This window comes from Lipophrys pholis (assembly GCF_963383615.2).
Source record: "Lipophrys pholis genome assembly, chromosome: 16".
In the NCBI taxonomy this organism is placed as follows: domain Eukaryota; kingdom Metazoa; phylum Chordata; class Actinopteri; order Blenniiformes; family Blenniidae; genus Lipophrys; species Lipophrys pholis.
The window spans coordinates 27,951,772-27,973,059 of record NC_137634.1 but is presented as its reverse complement, the minus strand read 5'-3'; the positions used below and the strand labels follow the sequence as shown (position 1 = coordinate 27,973,059).

The 21,288-nt window shown below is 45.9% G+C and overlaps 1 protein-coding gene across 2 annotated transcripts in view; it reads left to right on the top strand.

Annotated features, from left to right (window-relative positions):
- The first annotated feature begins 3,090 nt into the window (after nucleotides 1–3,090).
- Nucleotides 3,091–21,288, top strand: part of LOC308122244 (hexokinase-4-like) — a 46,800-nt gene continuing 28,602 nt past the window's right edge. The window contains exons 1-6 of one of the 2 annotated variants that reach the window (XM_080483959.1): nucleotides 3,145–3,271; nucleotides 3,387–3,587; nucleotides 5,258–5,374; nucleotides 8,059–8,221; nucleotides 15,359–15,501; nucleotides 16,067–16,186. In XM_080483959.1, coding sequence (XP_080340085.1) covers nucleotides 5,258–5,374; nucleotides 8,059–8,221; nucleotides 15,359–15,501; nucleotides 16,067–16,186 — 543 coding nt within the window. In that variant the 5' untranslated portion in view covers nucleotides 3,145–3,271; nucleotides 3,387–3,587. Of the gene's footprint in view, nucleotides 3,272–3,386; nucleotides 3,588–5,257; nucleotides 5,375–8,058; nucleotides 8,222–15,358; nucleotides 15,502–16,066; nucleotides 16,187–21,288 lie in introns of both variants that reach the window. The other variant, XM_080483958.1, reaches the window with a different exon arrangement.

Below are 21,288 nucleotides of genomic sequence, written 5' to 3'. Positions count from 1 at the left end.
GGACTGCATGCGAAATATGTTATTAACTTGAGATTATCTACAATATTTTCTTGTCTATGAAAAAAACTTCCTCCTAAATTGCAGATAATTACTGGTTCTTCGTCTCACCGTGCTGCTTCACACTGTTTTCTCCCAGTGCTTTAAGGAAATAAGTGCCAATACTCCCCTTGGTGTCGGTTTCTTACAAATATGGACAAAAACATGATATTCTGCGGCGTGCACAGACATTCTGGGTGACAGGTGTAAAATAAGGGCACCTTGATGATCCACCAGCTGCCTTATTATAGTAGTGTGAGATTTAGTTAAAAAAACAACATTTAATACATGTAAGTAATTGCATAGTTATCTAAATTCTGGCAGGTTTTTAAAAAATGACATAAAAATATCAAAGTAAAGAATGAGAGCCATTCTGAATAAGTTAAGATGTCCCCGCGGGGATCTGTCGTCTTTAATCAGCCTGTACAGCGTCGCATGTATTGGATGTAGTTTAATCATGTAATAGTGAAAAAAGCTGCAGTGGATCCATTTGAAAATGGACACAGATGTACCTGGGGGCATGTAGAACAAGAATCTGGTGCAGTTTGCTGAAAACAATTTGATTAGATTTTTTAGGAAATGTTCTGCCTGTACAATAATATAATGTATGAACACTTCACCCAAGTATTATCTAATCGGCATGAAGCTCGTTTACCCGTAAAAATCCACAAATTAGTGTCATTGTTTAAACCGCGGGGTTCAAAACGTCTGAAAAAAGTACGAGCTTACAGTCTGGAAATTACAGAAAGTTCCGGTACGCTAGAAAAATATCCCGGTAGGCTGAGGGGTGAAATCTAAAAGTGCTGGTACTGCGTCCCCACGGTTTTCTCCTGATCTACACCAGTGGTTGATTGAGTGGGGCTCGCCCCTCTCTCCATGCAGTAAAGTGTAAGTGCACGTGCTCAGTGACTCCATTCATTCAGATCCCGTTATTTTGATGCCTCGTGGGGCCTGAAGTCCGAAGCCGCACTAACATCGTCATTTAGAAGCTCCGAGCTGATTGGCTGGCGCTGCTAGAGGCAGTGCTCCACAGGACAGGAGCCATTCCTCACAAATACCAGCTTCTGAGCAGCGAGAGCGAACAGTTAAGACTCATAATGAATTAGGTTGATTATTTACTGGAGTAGGAGTTTGAAACTCTTACTTTAGTGGAGAAACTGGCGGTAGCTGGTCGGAGCCTAAAGGCGCGGTTCCACCGCACCTTCTGTCGTGGGGCGGGGCGGGTTTTTGCACAGTCCGACTGAAAAGTTGTGGATGGTACGGAAAGAACCCGCGACTGCCGGCTACAATTTTCTAGATGGAGCGACCTGGACGAAAGCGATGTTACAGTCCATCTCCTCGTACCTCTATGCGCACTACATTGATGAAATCAGTGACGACGTTTTGGAGTGACGCTATGACGTGGCTCTCACTTGGCTCCGTTGACAATGAAAAGTTCTTTGGTGTGCTCATTTAAGACCTGGCCCTGTCACCGGCCCTGAACTAGCACCTGGTTCTTTTTGGTGGAGAAGCCCCCACTGTAAGCTTACTGATGGTGTAGTGGTAGAATTTCTATCCACGAATCAGCAGGTTCAGTTTCAGTTTTTTTTTTATTGAATTTTATTTTCATTCATTTTCTTCCGCTTATCCGTTTCCGGGTCACGGTGGTGTCAGTCTGAGCACCGTCACCCAGATCACATTGACCCATTAAGAACCTTCCTGCAGGTGGTGAGCCCACGGGAAGGTGGAGAGCCCACGGGAAGGTGGTGAGCCCACGGGAAGGTGGAGAGCCCACGGGAAGGTGGTGAGCCCACGGGAAGGTGGTGAGCCCACGGGAAGGTGGAGAGCCCACGGGAAGGTGGTGAGCCCACGGGAAGGTGGAGAGCCCACGGGAAGGTGGTGAGCCCACGGGAAGGTGGCGCCCGGCGTGGGACACGAACCCACTACCCTGAGATTGTGACTCTCATGCTCTACCAACTGAGCTAGCTGGGGGGGGGGGGGGGAATTTTATTTTTCATATTTTAATTAGCTCTCGTCTTTTCATGTGACCACAGCCTGTACATGTGTCATAAGGTTGTGGCTAAAAGGTTGTGCACCCACTTTACATTGGCATTCAGTGGTATCACTAGACCTGAACTAACATCTTGCCCCACCAAGTATTAACAGACAGAATCACTGCTGACTGGAAGTATCGTCACCTGGAGGGGCAGCAGCACCCAGCAGGATGGAGGGGGTCCGCTGGGTGCTGCTGGGCACCATCAGAACCAGAACCACCCTCCCCAACCTGCAGGACTTTTTGGTTCTGAGGAGTAACTAACATCGGTGTTATTAAAAGCTTCAGGTTGGTTGATTTTTATTATAATAATAATAATAATGATGATAATAGAACCCCGGGGAGCTCAGCTGGTAGGGTCAGGGGGGACGGCGTCTTGAATAAAGGAACGTAACGAAAATAAACTTATTTGGTTCAGATGGTGTCAAGCTGTGTGGCGGAAACCAGGTGAGGACTGCCTCCAGTTAAACATGGTGGAGGGAGCATCATGGTCTGGGGCTGCATGAGCTGCCAGCACTGGGGAGTGACAGTTCATCGAGGGAACCATGAATGCCAACATGTACTGTGACATCTTGAAGTAGAGCATGTTCCCCTCCTTATGGATACTGGGCTGTAGGGGAGTAATCCAACATGAGAACGACCTGAACACACCTTGAAGACAACCACTGCCTTGCTAAAGAGGTTGAGGGTGAAAGCGATGGACTGGCCAAGCCTATCTCCAGACTTAAAACCTATTGAGCGTCTGTGGGGCGTCCTCAAACAGAAGATGGAGGAGCACGAGGTGTCTCAGCCCCTCAACAACATATAATAAAAGAAATAGATTTGTGCAAAGGATTAAAAGCAGTTCTGAACAGGTGAGTTTTGATGAGAGGTTTGGAGGTGTTAAGTTCACTACAGTCACTGGTGTGTTGATGTGTGTTCATTGTTCACAATGACAGGAAGAGCCGACCTCCAAGGATTAGTTTGTCTCATCGTTCTTCTGTTTGCGCAGCGCGCTACTGCGTATTTACGCACGGAGCCGCGGCTCCGGGTGTGGTGCGGCTCCGGGTGTGGTGCGGCTCCGGGTGCGTTGCGTCACACCGGAGCCGCGGCTCCGGGTGCGGCGCGTCGCGGAGCGGTCGGGCGCGTTGCGACACGCGCCGAGATGAAGAGTGAAGAGCAGCTCGAGGAAGTCGTGCTGTCAGTCTGCACCAGGACGCAAAGGTGAGTCTCCTCCAACCTCCTGTGCCTTTTCCTCCGCGCCAGAGCGGCGGATCAAAGGGAGCCGTCCAAGCGTCTCCACCTTAGTAACGAGCGGTTCGTTTGATCTCTTTAAAAGCCACGTGACCCCACCTGCCGTGCTCCCGCCGGCGGCCCGCCGGACCGGGCTGGGGTGTCTGCCGCGCCTCCGGCATCTCCGACCTCCCGCTCTGGCCTGGCCGCAGTTCTTTACTCAGGATACCTGTAGGAACTAAGTACTCCAACACAGTGATCCAGTCACAGCAACCAATTGGATACAAGCTACTTGCGACTGCGAGAAGTAGGAAAAAAATATATACTTTACTAGTAACTGGATATAAATACTTTATTACAGCATTGTTTAACACTTTGAATATCTAGAGGATGGATTACTTTTCTATAAATCTGTACTTGATCACTTGAGACACTGCTGCTGTCACAACGGTAAAGTTACTTTGTAACTTTGTAGCAGTGGCTGGTGGTAAAGTTACTTTGTAACTTTGTAGCAGTGGCTGGTGGGGAAGTTACTTTGTAACTTTGTAGCAGTGGCTGGTGGTAAAGTTACTTTGTAACTTTGTAGCAGTGGCTGGTGGTGAAGTTACTTTGTAACTTTGTAGCAGTGGCTGGTGGTGAAGTTACTTTGTAACTTTGTAGCAGTGGCTGGTGGTGAAGTTACTTTGTAAGGAATGAAGTTCTTCAGTGAAGCTCTTTGTCCTTCTTGGGTTTCAGTGTGAGCTGCTCTGTACTGAGCGAGGAGAGAATGTAGTTCTGATGTGTTTGGGGGCTGATTTACTTGAAATGACAGTCTGAGTTTAGAGAAACTAAATCAGCTTCAGGTAGATTCTCACCAATACATCAATCCTCTTTTAAAGCTGTATATGATTGTACTTCAACTTTAATGTAGAGTTACAATCCTCAACATAACATTTCCATCTTCAGTCATAAATCGTTTGATCAAAGCTAAACGTGTATAAACATTAACAAACCTGTACAATTTGATCAATTCTTAACACATTACTGTTTGTGTGCATTTAAAGATAATTACAATGGAGGAAGTTGAACCTGAAGCTTTTCAGCCACATTTCTCCTTTCAAACGATAAATTAGAAGAGTTAAGAATCATTGTGATCTCCTTTGATCCGTCTTTTAATAACCGAGAACAAACCAGAAGTGACTTTAACGACTAGCAGGTCTGGCGATGGACGGTCATTGATCAGTCATTGGTGAAACTGCTTCTGTAATTCCTCAGGGCCTTTCTCCAGCGCCCCCTGCTGTTCATACACACTAGAGAGAAATCTGATCTTAATGGGAGATTAGATGTAGAACTTGAAGCACAATCAGTTCAGAGCTCATTGTGAGTTTGTTGGTAGAAGCATACTGCAAATTATTACACTTTATTCATTTATTTTGTAATTGTTTTCTTTTTCTGAGTCGGAGTGGAGGCAGCGCCCTCTGTTGGCCAGCCTCCACTGATCCCTCTATTGGCGCTGAAGATAACGTGGATGCAGTTTGGCAGGACCGTCTCAATTAGCATCCACGATAACTAGCCTTTAGCTTTATAGCTAAATTCGTTATCAGAGAATAATTTCTACAACTTAATGATTAACTTTGTTTTTTACATTACTTTCTAGTTAAAAGGTCTTCCAGCCATTCAGTACAGCAGTAGCACTGCAGCAATAATACTAATGCTACTAGCAGGCTAAACTGCTTTAGCTGAAATACGCTAATTATCATTAGAATAACTTTAAAGTAGTTAGCGATAACTTCGCTTTACCTAACCAAAGCCAGTTGATAGTTGAGTAGAATTTTACAGGTAACCTTCATTTATGTTTAACCGCGTCCACACGTTTTGACTTGAGCTTGCTAATTGATGCTATTGCTATGCTGAGACGTTGATACCTGGACTGTGGATGAACGGTAATGGCATCAAAGTGTTTCCGTTGAGTTTGTAGAAACTTGTTTCTCTGTTCAGATGAGCAACACTGAAGCTAACGGGAACAACTTCGCTCACGTTGCCAAGGAGACCAGGACAAACGGTGACACAGCGACCCTGCACATGGACGGAATACCCGAAGAAACACTCAGTCAGGTACAATCTACTACCTGAATGCTCTCATTGCTCAGACTGGCCACAGATTTGACTGAATTTCCCTCTGGAATTACTAAAGTACTTCTATTAACTTCCAGAATGAACGAATGAACAGCATCATGGATAGCATGACAAGCTGGGTTAGCACTGATAGCATGATTAGCTGGGTTAGCTGAGTTAGCTGGGTTAGCATGATGAGCTGGTTAGCTCGGTTAGCATGGTTAACATGGTTAGCATGGTTTGTTCGGAGGAACTTCAGCATGAACATTCAGGATCAAAGTTGTGAAACAGTTTGAACATTCAGGATCAAAGTTGTGAAACAGTTTGAACATTCAGGATCAAAGTTGTGAAACAGTTTGAACATTCAGGATCAAAGTTGTGAAACAGTTTGAACATTCAGGATCAAAGTTGTGAAACAGTTTGAACATTCAGGATCAAAGTTGTGAAACCGGTTTCAACATTCCAGGTGTGACAAACATTTTTCGTCGTCGTTGTTGTTTTTCAAAACTCGAGGCTTCAAAACTTTTTTCTCTTTGTTCTTTTCTGAGAATTTGAATTTGAAATATGATAAATTCATGTGCTGCATGGTGGAGCAGTGGTTAGTGGTACAGTGGGTAGTTAGTGAAGCAGTGGTTAGTGGTACAGTGGTCAGTTAGTGGTTATTTAGTGGAGTAGTGATTACTGGTGCAGTGGTTAGTTAGCGGAGCAGTGGTCAGTTAGTGCTCAATTAGTTGTTAGTTAGTAAAGCAGTGGTTAGTGGTGCAGCGGTTAGTTAGTGGAACAGTGATGTAGTGGTTAGTAACTGTTTAGTTAGGGAACAGTGGTTAATGGAGCAGTGGTATGTGGTGCAGTGGTCAGTTAGTGCTTAGTTAGTGGAGCAGTGGTTAGTGGTGCAGCGGTTAGTTAGTGGAGCAGTGTTAGTGGTGCAGTGGTCAGTTAGTGGAGCAGTGGTTAGTAATGGAGCAGTGGTCACTTAGTGTTTAGTTAGTGGAGCAGTGGTTAGTGGTACAGTGGTTAGTTAGTGGAGCAGTAGTTAGTTGGGGAACAGTAGTTAGTGGTGCAGTGAGTAGTTAGTGGAGCTGTGGGGCAGGGGTGTAGTTGTTATTTACTGGTTAGTTAGGGAACAGTAGTTAGTGGAGCAGTGGTTAGTTGGGGAACAGTAGTTAGTGGTGCAGTGAGTAGTTAGTGGAGCAGTGGTTAGGACCATAGCCTCACAGCCGGTCCTGGTTCCAATCCCCCAGGTACTTTCTGAGTGGATGTTACGGGCCGGGTTCTGAGCCTCAATTCTGGAAGACAGACCAGGAAACGGGTATAAAAGGTCAAGGGTGTTTATTGGAATAAACCCACAGCAGAGCGGAGCAGAGCAGAGCGGAGTGATCCCAGAGCAGAGCGGGTGATGAGCTAAACAGGACCTGAGTCCAGATCTGTGGATGGAGCGGGTACCGGTGGGCGAACGGCTGAGGCAGTGTGGGCAGCAGGGTGCGGGTGGACAGCTGGCGGTGGCAGGACAGACGAGGAGCAGAGCAGATACAGAGTTTGAGTGTTGAGGGCAACATTCCAGCGTCAAGTGAAGTCAGGAGCTCAGTTAAATAGCTGAACTCCTAATCAACCAAACGATCTTCACCCGGCCACAACAGAATCTCCTGTTAGAGCCAGCAGCTCCACGCCTCTGAAGACACACCACCTCGCCACGCCCACCTGAAAGACAGAGCAGAAGGGCAACAACGCCCTTATGTGGACACTCTGCATAATCATCACAATCATCCTCGACCCCATCACTCGACTCGAGTGCTGCGCTCTGTGGCTCCTACTGATGGGATATTTGTGTCGTCCTGCGTCTCGTCCTGCGTCTTGTCCTGTGTCTCCTCCTGCGTCTCGTCCTGTGTCTTGTCCTGCATCTTGTCCTGCGTCTTGTCCTGCGTCTTGTCCTGCGTCTCGTCCTGTGTCTCGTCCTGTGTCTCGTCCTGCGTCTCGTCCTGTGTCTTGTCCTGCGTCTTGTCCTGTGTCTTGTCCTGCGTCTTGTCCTGTGTCTCCTCCTGTGTCTCGTCCTGTGTCTTGTCCTGCATCTTGTCCTGCGTCTTGTCCTGCGTCTTGTCCTGCGTCTCGTCCTGTGTCTCGTCCTGTGTCTCGTCCTGCGTCTCGTCCTGTGTCTTGTCCTGCGTCTTGTCCTGTGTCTTGTCCTGTGTCTTGTCCTGTATCTTGTCCTGCGTCTTGTCCTGCGTCTCGTCCTGTGTCTTGTCCTGCGTCTTGTCCTTTATCTTGTCCTGCGTCTCGTCCTGTGTCTTGTCCTGTGTCTTGTCCTGCGTCTTGTCCTGTGTCTTGTATCTCATCTGCGAGCATGTTGGGACAGAAGTGAGGTGATCGGAGTCGTAAATCCACGACTCATCCAGAAAAGTTGACCTTACAGGAACAAACAAGATCAAAAATCTCATTGGATTTCTTCTGTATGTGTGTGTGTGTGCGTGCCGAGTGAAGCAGCACTGTTCCAACATGTCACAGGTATTCATGTCTTCTCTCACAATAAGATGAGAGTGAGAATGTTTTCAGGGCGTGTCACTTCAGCTTCACCTTTGTGTGTGTGTGTGTGTGTGTGTGTGTGTGTGTGTGTGTGTGTGTGTGTGTGTGTGTGTGTGTGTGTGTGTGTGTGTGTGTGTGTGTGTGTGTGTGTGTGTGTGCGTGCACAGGTGCAGCGTGTGCTGGAACCATTCCGTCTCTCTCTGGAGAAGTTGCGTGACGTCAGTGTCCGTTTGAACCGAGACTTCGATCGAGGTTTAGAGAAACATTCTCACCACAGAGCTGCTGTCAAGATGCTGCCCAGCTTCGTCAGAGCCACACCTGACGGCACAGGTAACACACACACACACACACACACACACACACACACACACACACACACACACACACACACACACCGAGACTGACTGTTTACATTCCATGGACACGCCCCGAGTGTCCATGGAATAATGGATTCCTCAGGCTACTGGTGCAACACCAACACCTTTTCTGTCAATTACATCCTCATCATCTCATCGTGGGGCGATGGTGGCTCAGCGGTAGAGTAGGTTGTCCAATAACCGGAGGCGGTTCGAATCCCACTCTAACAAACAGTCATTATCGTTGTGTCCTTGGGCAAGGACACCTATCTGGGTTAGGGTTATGGTTATGGTTATGGTTATGGTGCCTCTGTCAGCATGTCTATACAGCGTAGCTTAGCATCACTGGTATGTGTGTGTACTTTGAGTCAGTGCAAAAAAAGTGCTATATAAATATATCTATAAATCCAAGCTATTATTATTATCACCTGTGTTCTCAAAACCAAACCTTCTTCCTGCTGCCCCCTCACCCTCTAACAACCAAACCTTCTTCCTGCTGCCCCCTCACCCTCTAACAACCAAACCCTTCCTGCTGCCCCCTCACCCTCTAACAACCAAACCCTTCCTGCTGCCCCCCCTCACCCTCTAACAACCAAACCTTCTTCCTGCTGCCCCCTCACCCTCTAACAACCAAACCTTCTTCCTGCTGCCCCCCCTCACCCTCCTACAACCAAACCCTTCCTGCTGCCCCCCCTCACCCTCTAACAACCAAACCTTCTTCCTGCTGCCCCCTCACCCTCTAACAACCAAACCTTCTTCCTGCTGCCCCCCCTCACCCTCCTACAACCAAACCCTTCCTGCTGCCCCCCCTCACCCTCTAACAACCAAACCTTCTTCCTGCTGCCCCCTCACCCTCTAACAACCAAACCCTTCCTGCTGCCCCCTCACCCTCTAACAACCAAACCCTTCCTGCTGCCCCCCCTCACCCTCTAACAACCAAACCTTCTTCCTGCTGCCCCCTCACCCTCTAACAACCAAACCTTCTTCCTGCTGCCCCCCCTCACCCTCCTACAACCAAAGCCTTCCTTCTGCCCCCCCTCACCCTCTAACAACCAAACCTTCTTCCTGCTGCCCCCTCACCCTCTAACAACCAAACCTTCTTCCTGCTGCCCCCTCACCCTCTAACAACCAAACCCTTCCTGCTGCCCCTTCACCCTCTAACAACCAAACCTTCTTCCTGCTGCCCCCCCTCACCCTCTAACAACCAAACCTTCTTCCTGCTGCCCCCTCACCCTCTAACAACCAAAGCCTTCCTGCTGCCCCCCCTCACCCTCTAACAACCAAAGCCTTCTTCCTGCTGCCCCCTCACCCTCTAACAACCAAACCTTCTTCCTGCTGCCCCCTCACCCTCTAACAACCAAACCTTCTTCCTGCTGCCCCCTCACCCTCTAACAACCAAACCTTCTTCCTGCTGCCCCTCACCCTCTAACAACCAAACCTTCTTCCTGCTGCCCCCTCACCCTCTAACAACCAAACCTTCTTCCTGCTGCCCCCCCTCACCCTCTAACAACCAAACCTTCTTCCTGCTGCCCCCTCACCCTCTAACAACCAAAGCCTTCCTGCTGCCCCCCCTCACCCTCTAACAACCAAACCTTCTTCCTGCTGCCCCCTCACCCTCTAACAACCAAACCTTCTTACTGCTGCCCCCTCACCCTCTAACAACCAAACCTTCTTCCTGCTGCCCCCCCACCCTCTAACAACCAAACCCTTCCTGTGGAGACTGTCTGTCCCACCACCATTTTATCTAAGACCAGATGAATCCCACAGGAGAGGAGTTAATCATAGGAATCTGATAAAAATCTAACTACCTCCAGAGGTAAACAAAATCCCACAACAATCAGATGTGAACTGTTAAATATTCCTTCTCTCTGGTCTACATCTTTACTTGTAAGTGATCTGATAATAGATGACTAATGTGATGTCTGTCCCCTCACTGAGACCTGGTTAAAAAGAGATGAATATCTCAGCCTAAATGAAGCAACTCCCACCACTCATGTTAACCATCATGTCCCTGGAGGAACTGGATGAGGAGGAGGAGGAGCATCTATCTAGAACTCTGGTCTTCTTATTGATCCCAGAACTAAAACAAACCAGAACCCTTTGAAAGTCTCACTCTGGATCTCATGACTCTGACCAGAAAACCCAGCAGCAGTTCTCCTTGTCCTAGTGTCCCGTCCTCCTGGACCATACTCTGAATGTCTCTCTACTTTAGTACTGAGCTCAGATAAAGTCCTTATAGTGGGAGACTTTAACATTCATGTAGATGTTGACAATGAGCCTTAGCATAGCATTTAGCTCTTTACTGGACACAATGGTATTTTCACAGAAGGTGAATGAAGCCACTCATTATCTTAATCACACGCTTCATCTTGTCCTCCTCATCTTGTTGGATCACTTCCTGACATCATTTGAATTTACATTAACTGGCTTCATAGCCCCGGAAAATAAACTGAAATATAAGAGATCAGACAATGCTGGTGCCAAATTCAGGGAAGTACTCCCATCAATACTGACTTCAGTTCCATCCGTGGAAACAGCAGTAAACAGCCGTCACACCATTAGCATTAGCATTAGCCCTACTCAAGCTGACTTGGTTGTAGATGGAACAGCAGCCTTACTTCACTCTACACTTTATTCCATTGCTCCCTTGAAAATAAAAGCAACAACTCAGAGGAGGATAGCTCCATGGTATAATGATCATGAGAACTTTAAAGAAATCAGCACGAAAATTAGAGAAGAAATGGTACTTAACTCAGTTAGAAGTATTTTGAACAGCCTGGAGAGATAGTTTGTTAATCTATAAAAATCTCTTCACCAAACCCGAAATACCTCCTCTTCCTCCTTAATAGAAGAAAACAAGAACAATCCTAGATTTCTCTTCAGTACTATAGCCAGGCTGACAAAAAGTCACAGCTCTGTGGAACCTTATATCCCTTTAACTTTGAGCAGTAATGACTTCATAAACTTCTTTAATGACAAAATTCTAACTATTAGGGATCAAATTAAAGACTCACTGCCCAGTGCAGTCGCAGATCGATCAACCACATCTTCAGACTAGTTAGTGGAGCCTGATTTCCAGTTATCCAGGTTCCACCCTATAGAAGTCTCTGAGTTCTCCTCAATCGTGGCTTCATGTAAACCAACAAGCTGCCTGCTCGATCCAATCCCCACTAAACTGTCTAAAGATATTTTCCCCGTGATTAGTACATCAATACTAGATCAGATCAACATATCTCTAATAACAGGTTATGTACCACAAGCCTTTAAGGTTCCTGTTGTTAAACCTGTTCTTAAAAAACCCAACCTTGACCCAGATGTCTTAGCAAGTTACAGGCCAATATCCAACCTTCCTTTATTTCTAAAATCCTAGAAAAAGTGATCGCAAGTCAGTTACGTGACCATTTAAGCAAAAATGACCTATTTGAGTCTTTCCAGTCGGTTTTAGATTCATCATAGCACAGAGACGCTCTGGTCAAAGGTACTAATGATCTTCTTGTAGCCTCAGACACAGGACTGGTCTCTGTTCTGGTCCTGTTAGATCTCAGTGCTGCATTGATACTATTGATCAGAACATTGATCAGAACATTGATACTATTGATCAGAACATTGATCAGAACATTGATACTATTGATCAGAACATTGATACTATTGATCAGAACATCCTATTACAGAGACTAGAACACATCATTGGGCGTAAAGGTACAGCCCTAAATTGGTTCTGATCATATTTATCAGTCAGGTTCCACTTCGTTCATGTTCACGATAACTCTTCAGTCCAGACTGAAGTTAAACATGGAGTTCCACAGGGTTCTGTCTTAGGTCCTATACTTTTTACTTTGTACATGTTTCCTGTAGGGAATATAATTAAAAAACACTTGATGAACTTCCATTGTTATGCTGATGACACACAAATCTATTGATCTATGGAACCAGAGGATAATAACCAACGTTCTAAACTAGAAGCCGTCTTGAAGACATAAAGGTTGGATGAGCTGTAATTTCCTGCTCCTGAACTCTGATAGAACTGAAATTATTATATTTGGTCCAAAACATGTGAGAGAGAAATGATCTAAAGATCTAGTACCACTAGATGGTATTACTTTGTCCTCCAGTACCACTGTGAGGAACCTGGGAGTTCTTTTGGACCAGTATTTATCCTTCAACTCCACATTAAACAATCTGCAGGACTGCCTTTTTTCTTTTTTTCCCCCCTTGTCCTGTTCGGCAGCTTGACCAAACAATATGATGTGATCTAGAACCTTCTGGAGTCTGGAGTAGTTGAGCAGCTCTATCTAGACAGTAAGATGGTTTTCTAGATTAACCAGCCTGAGCAGCTCTATCTAGACCGTAAAATGATTTTCTAGATTAACCAGCCTGAGCAGCTCTATCTAGACAGTAAGATGATTTTCTAGATTAACCAACCTGAGCAGCTCTATCTAGACAGGAACATGATTTTCTAGATTAACCAGCCTGAGCAGCTCTATCTAGACAGTAAGATGATTTCTTAGATTAACCAGCCTGAGCAGCTCTATCTAGACAGTAAAATGATTTTCTAGATTAACCAGCCTGAGCAGCTCTATCTAGACAGTAAGATGATTTCTTAGATTAACCAGCCTGAGCTGCTCTATCTAGACAGTAACGTGATTTTCTAGATTAACCTGCCTGAGCAGCTCTATCTAGACAGTAACATGATTTTCTAGATTAGCCAGCCTGCGCAGCTCTATCTAGACAGTAAGATGATTTTCTAGATTAACCAGCCTGAGCAGCTCTATCTAGACAGTAACATGATTTCTTAGATTAACCAGCCTGAGCAGCTCTATCTAGACAGTAAGATGATTTTCTAGATTAACCAGCCTGAGCAGCTCTATCTAGACAGTAAGATGATTTTCTAGATTAACCAGCCTGAGCAGCTCTATCTAGACAGTAACATGATTTCTTAGATTAACCAGCCTGAGCAGCTCTATCTAGACAGTAAGATGATTTTCTAGATTAACCAGCCTGAGCAGCTCTATCTAGACAGTAAGATGATTTCTTAGATTAACCAGCCTGAGCAGCTCTATCTAGACAGTAACATGATTTCTTAGATTAACCAGCCTGAGCAGCTCTATCTAGACAGTAAGATGATTTTCTAGATTAACCAGCCTGAGCAGCTCTATCTAGACAGTAAGATGGTTTTCTAGATTAACCAGCCTGAGCAGCTCTATCTAGACAGGAACATGAAGCAGGAACATGAATTAACAAAGAAGCAACAACAAAAGAGGAACATGATTTTTAGAGTTTGAACAAATGACAGAGAACAAGCAACTTCAGAAGCACCTTTAGTGTGTGTGTGTGTGTGTGTGTGTGTGTGTGTGTGTGTGTGTGTGTGTGTGTGTGTGTGTGTGTGTGTGTGTGTGTGTGTGTGTGTGTGTGTGTGTGTGTGTGTGTGTGTGTGTGTGTGTGGATCTGTTGTGGGGGGCCTGTAGCGGCACCCCGGGGCCCGAGGCCATAATGCCCGGACACCGTCACCCCGGCGGTCGGCAGCCCCCCACTGCGAGATCCCATCCTCTTCTAATCCAACGGCGAATGGGGAGGGAGACCTCAAGACCCTACGTGACTAGGTGTGGTTAAAATTGTGGGTGGTGCAAAGTCAGGGGAGGATCCAGACCGCAGTTAAGTAGCCTGGACCCCCCACCCTAGGCACCGCCCCACTTCTCCCTACTGTAGAGTGAAGTAAGGTGAGGTTAGGTAGGGAGGGTTGTGAGGGTGGGGGGTCCCCCCGTCGCTAGGACCTTGGCCCAGCTGCATCCCCCGCGCTGCCTCACCTCACCCCCGAGCGGCCCGCCTAAGACCCGAACCAGGGTGGGTTTCCAAGGTTTGTATCTCCCCCTCAATCTACCTCTCTGTCTGTTCTATCCTTTCCTCTCCTCTATCCCCCCCAACCAGTCCTCAGAAAGCCTCCACCTCTGACTCTGGGTTCTACAAAGGTTCTTCCTGTTAGAGGAGTTTTTCTTTCCACAGTCGCAAATCAACCTGCTGCTCATGAGGATTTGGTTTTGTTTTTCTCTCTTTTCTCTGTTAAAAGCTCCGAGAGTTGACTGTGTTGTGTTTGGTGCTGTATAAATAAAGTTGAATTGAATTGAATTGCTGTGTTGACACATTGCTGTGTTGACATGTTGCTGTGTTGACACGTTGCTGTTGACACATTGCTGTGTTGACACGTTGCTGTTGACACATTGCTGTGTTGACATGTTGCTGTGTTGACATGTTGCTGTGTTGACACGTTGCAGTGTTGACACGTTGCTGTGTTGACAGGTTGCTGTGTTGACACGTTGCTGTGTTGACACGTTGCTGTTGACACATTGCTGTGTTGACACGTTGCTGTGTTGACACGTTGCAGTGTTGACACGTTGCAGTGTTGACACATTGCTGTGTTGACATGTTGCTGTTGACACATTGCTGTGTTGACATGTTGCTGTGTTGACACGTTGCTGTTGACACATTGCTGTGTTGACATGTTGCTGTGTTGACACGTTGCAGTGTTGACACGTTGCAGTGTTGACACATTGCTGTGTTGACATGTTGCTGTTGACACATTGCTGTGTTGACATGTTGCTGTGTTGACACGTTGCAGTGTTGACACGTTGCAGTGTTGACACATTGCTGTGTTGACATGTTGCTGTTGACACATTGCTGTGTTGACATGTTGCTGTGTTGACACGTTGCAGTGTTGACACGTTGCAGTGTTGACACGTTGCTGTGTTGACACGTTGCTGTGTTGACATGTTGCTGTTGACACATTGCTGTGTTGACATGTTGCTGTGTTGACACGTTGCAGTGTTGACACGTTGCAGTGTTGACACATTGCTGTGTTGACATGTTGCTGTTGACACATTGCTGTGTTGACACATTGCTGTGTTGACATGTTGCTGTTGACACATTGCTGTGTTGACATGTTGCTGTGTTGACACGTTGCAGTGTTGACACGTTGCAGTGTTGACACATTGCTGTGTTGACATGTTGCTGTGTTGACACGTTGCAGTGTTGACACGTTGCAGTGTTGACACGTTGCTGTGTTGACACGTTGCTGTGTTGACATGCTGCCAATTTTACGTGTTAACTGTTATTGCAGAGACCGGAGACTTCCTGGCCCTGGACCTCGGAGGGACCAACTTCCGGGTTCTTCATGTCCGGCTGGACCAGCAGAAAGTCCTGAACCTGGACTCTCAGATCTGCATCGTCCCGCAGGACCTCATGCTGGGTCCCGGGGACCAGGTCAGAACCAGAAGGTCCTGGAATGTCTAGAAATGTCCTGTTGGGTCTAGAAAATTATAATCTGCCTCAATCTGGATCAGTATTCTGAATAACTGATTACTGCTAAATACTCCTTCATACTTAATAATACTCTTTCATACTGCTTAATATTGCTTTATACCGCTTCATATTCCTTCATCCTGCTAAATACACTTCATACTAATAAATACTCCTTCATACTCCTTCATACTGATTAATACTTTTTTCTGCTTCATACTCCATACTGATTAATACTCCTTCATGCGCCTTCAAACTGTTTCATGCTGCTTCATACTAATTATTACTCCTTCATACTGATAAATATTCCTTCATACTCCCTTACACTGTTTATTGAGAGATGAAATACGCTCAATTACTTGAACATTAGCTGTGGGTATTCCAGTATTGTGAGTAATTGTGTGTGTGTGTGTGTGTGTGTGTGTGTGTGTGTGTGTGTGTGTGTGTGTGTGTGTGTGTGTGTGTGTGTGTGTGTGTGTGTGTGTGTGTGTGTGTGTGTGTGTGTGTGTGTGTGTGTGTGTGTCTTCAGCTGTTCGACCACATCGCCGCCTGTCTCGGGGATTTTATTTCTTCTCAAGACCTGAATGGAAAAACTCTTCCTCTGGGATTCACCTTCTCTTTCCCCTGTGAGCAGAAGGACATCGACAAGGTCACACACTAACACACCAACACACACCAACACACCAACACACACTAACACACCAACACACCAACACACACTAACACACCAACACACACCAACACACACTAACACACCAACACACACTAACACACCAACACACACTAACACACCAACACACACCAACACACACTAACACACCAACACACACCAACACACACCAACACACACCAACACACACTAACACACCAACACACACTAACACACCAACACACACCAACACACACTAACACACCAACACACCAACACACACCAACACACACTAACACACCAACACACACCAACACACACTAACACACACTAACACACCAACACACACTAACACACACACACACACTAACACACACTAACACACCAACACACACTAACACACACTAACACACACACTAACACACACACTAACACACCAACACACACTAACACACACACTAACACACACACTAACACACCAACACACACTAACACACACACACACACTAACACACACTAACACACACACACACTAACACACACTAACACACCAACACACACTAACACACACACTAACACACACACTAACACACCAACACACACCAACACACACTAACACACCAACACACACCAACACACACTAACACAACAACACACACCAACACACACCAACACACACACTAACACACCAACACACACTAACACACCAACACACACCAACACACACTAACACACCAACACACACTAACACACCAACACACACCAACACACACCAACACACACTAACACACCAACACACACCAACACACACTAACACACACCAACACACACTAACACACCAACACACACCAACACACACCAACACACACCAACACACACCAACACACACTAACACACACCAACACACACCAACACACACCAACACACCAACACACACACCAACACACACACAACACACACTAACACACACACATACACACCAACACACACTAACACAGACACATACACACTAACACACCAACACACACCAACACACACCAACACACACTAACACACACTAACACACACACCAACACACACTAACACACACTAACACACACCAACACACACTAACACACACTAACACACACACTAACACACCAACACACACCAACACACACTAACACACCAACACACACCAACACACACACACTAACACACACTAACACACCAACACACACCAACACACACTAACACACACACCCAACACACACCAACACACACTAACACACACTAACACACACACATACACACTAACACACCAACACACACTAACACACCAACACACACTAACACACCAACATACACTAACACACCAACACACACTAACACACCAACACACACCAACACACACTAACACACCAACACACACACATACACACCAACACACACTAACACACCAACACACACACTAACACACCAACACACTAACACACACACATACACACCAACACACTAACACACACACATACACACCAACACACACCAACACACACCAACACACCAACACACACCAACACACACCAACACACACTAACACAACAACACACACACATACACACTAACACACCAACACACACTAACACACCAACACACACTAAAACACACACACACACACTAACACACTAACACACACTAACACACACACATACACACTAACACACACCAACACACACCAACACACACTAACACACCAACACACACCAACACACACACATACACACTAACACACCAACACACACCAACACACACTAACACACCAACACACACCAACACACACACACTAACACACCAACACACACACTAACACACACTAACACACACACATACACACCAACACACACTAACACACACTAACACACACACACTAACACACACACATACACACTAACACACACACTAACACACCAACACACACCAACACACACTAACACACCAACACACACACACTAACACACACTAACACACCAACACACACTAACACACCAACACACACTAACACACCAACACACACCAACACACACTAACACACCAACACACACCAACACACACTAACACACCAACACACACTAACACACCAACACACACTAACACACACCAACACACACTAACACACCAACACACACCAACACACACTAACTCACCAACACACACCAACACACACTAACACACACCAACACACACTAACACACACTAACACACCAACACACACACTAACACACCAACACACACACCAACACACACACTAACACACACACTAACACACACTAACACACACACATACACACTAACACACACACATACACACTAACACACCAACACACACCAACACACACCAACACACACTAACACACACTAACACACACACACATACACACCAACACACACTAACACACACTAACACACACCAACACACACTAACACACCAACACACACCAACACACACACACTAACACACACTAACACACCAACACACACCAACACACACTAACACACACACTAACACACCAACACACACTAACACACACACTAACACACCAACACACACCAACACACACTAACACACACTAACACACACATACACACTAACACACCAACACACACTAACACACCAACACACACACATACACACCAACACACACTAACACACCAACACACACACTAACACACCAACACACTAACACACACACATACACACCAACACACTAACACACACACATACACACCAACACACACCAACACACCAACACACACTAACACAACAACACACACACATACACACTAACACACACACTAACACACCAACACACACTAACACACCAACACACACTAACACACACTAACACACACACATACACACTAACACACACCAACACACACCAACACACACTAACACACCAACACACACACATACACACTAACACACCAACACACACCAACACACACTAACACACCAACACACACCAACACACACACACTAACACACCAACACACACACTAACACACACTAACATACACACACATACACACCAACACACACCAACACACACTAACACACCAACACACACTAACCAACACACAAACACACACTAACACACACTAACACACACCAACACACACTAACACACCAACACACACTAACACACCAACACACACCAACACACACTAACACACCAACACACACACATACACACCAACACACACTAACACACCAACACACACACTAACACACCAACACACTAACACACACACATACACACCAACACACACTAACACAACAACACACACACATACACACTAACACACACACTAACACACCAACACACACTAACACACCAACACACACTAACACACACTAACACACACACATACACACTAACACACACCAACACACACCAACACACACTAACACACCAACACACACCAACACACACACATACACACTAACACACCAACACACACCAACACACACTAACACACCAACACACACCAACACACACACACTAACACACCAACACACACACTAACACACACTAACACACACACACATACACACCAACACACACTAACACACTAACACACACACACTAACACACACACATACACACTAACACACACTAACACACACATACACACTAACACACACACACACTAACACACACATACACACTAACACACACACACACTAACACACACACACACACACACACACTAACACACACACTAACACACACACATACACAAAAGCACAACTTAGCCAGTGACTGACCCGCCAACCGGAAGATGTTGTGGTTCTGGGTGGAAACACCCATAGGTCTTTTCCACCAAAAAGAGCCAGGTACCTCCAGAGATACCTCCAGAGATACCTCCAGAGATACCTCCAGAGATAACTCCAGAGATACCTCCAGAGATACCTCCAGAGATACCTCCAGAGATACCTCCAGAGAAAAGTGGAAAGACTAAGAACTGGTGCTGAGTCTGGCCCTGGACCAGAACTAGAACCTGGTTCTTTCTGGTGGAAAAGCACCCCCCCCCCCCCCCCCCCCCCCCCCCCAGTGAAGGTCGGGTACACCTGATGACCCCTGATGACCTGATGACCTCCAATGACTTGATGACCTTTGATGACCTGATAACCCCTGGTGACCAGGGGCCTGTACTACGATACTGGATTGTTTCTTATCGAGATCACTTCAAGGATTAACTCTGGTTTTCCGTACTACGACGCTGGTTCACTTCTTACTGGGATAAATCACCATAGTAACTAACTCTGAATGTCTAACCTGCACCCGGGCAGGATACCTTCTCGTGTGTAAAGCTCCGCCTCCTGACCAGTCAGATCTCTTGGAAAATGACCTGCACATTCTTAAATGATTGTGATTAGTGCACTGCTTCACAGCTGAGCTGTTGTGGAGAGGAGATGAGAAAGTATTTATCACAATCTTTTTGACATAATAACATAAATCCTGGTCACTGAGGCTTTGAAGGATGTTCTTGTTTTTGACTTGTTCTAAGTCTGTTTAGCTCTACAAGGGTTGATCTGGAATAATGAGGTTAAAGTTAATGGTCATGCTGACAGAACTGCAGAAACATGAAATTATGGAACGCAGAACTACTCATGCTGTCGCGGTGATGAATTAATATTCCAACAGAAAACACGTTCACACGGAGGAAAGTCAGCCTTAAAACAAGTGGATGGAAAATCTAAAGTAAAGGAAGAGCAGGGAGGAGGTTCAGACCGACACGTTTCCGCTGTAATAAAGTGAAACTGATTGATCACAGTGCCGTCAGATTATGTTGTCAGATGAATTAATATTGTATAATCTCACCAAGTCACGCATTAACAAGCCAGGATTGTTCTGGTTTTGGCTGCAGCAGCAGTGTTACTTTCTTCATATCCTAAGAGATTAACTGATCCTTCAGTAATTTGCAAACTGCACTGCTAAATTTCTCCGTGTGTGTGATTGGTCAGACGCTGCAAACTCTGCCCCTTTCATGTGAACACTCAGACGTAGGTCTGGGTTGAACTAGTGAGTTGATAACCTGCTTAGTAGTAACGGTGATCA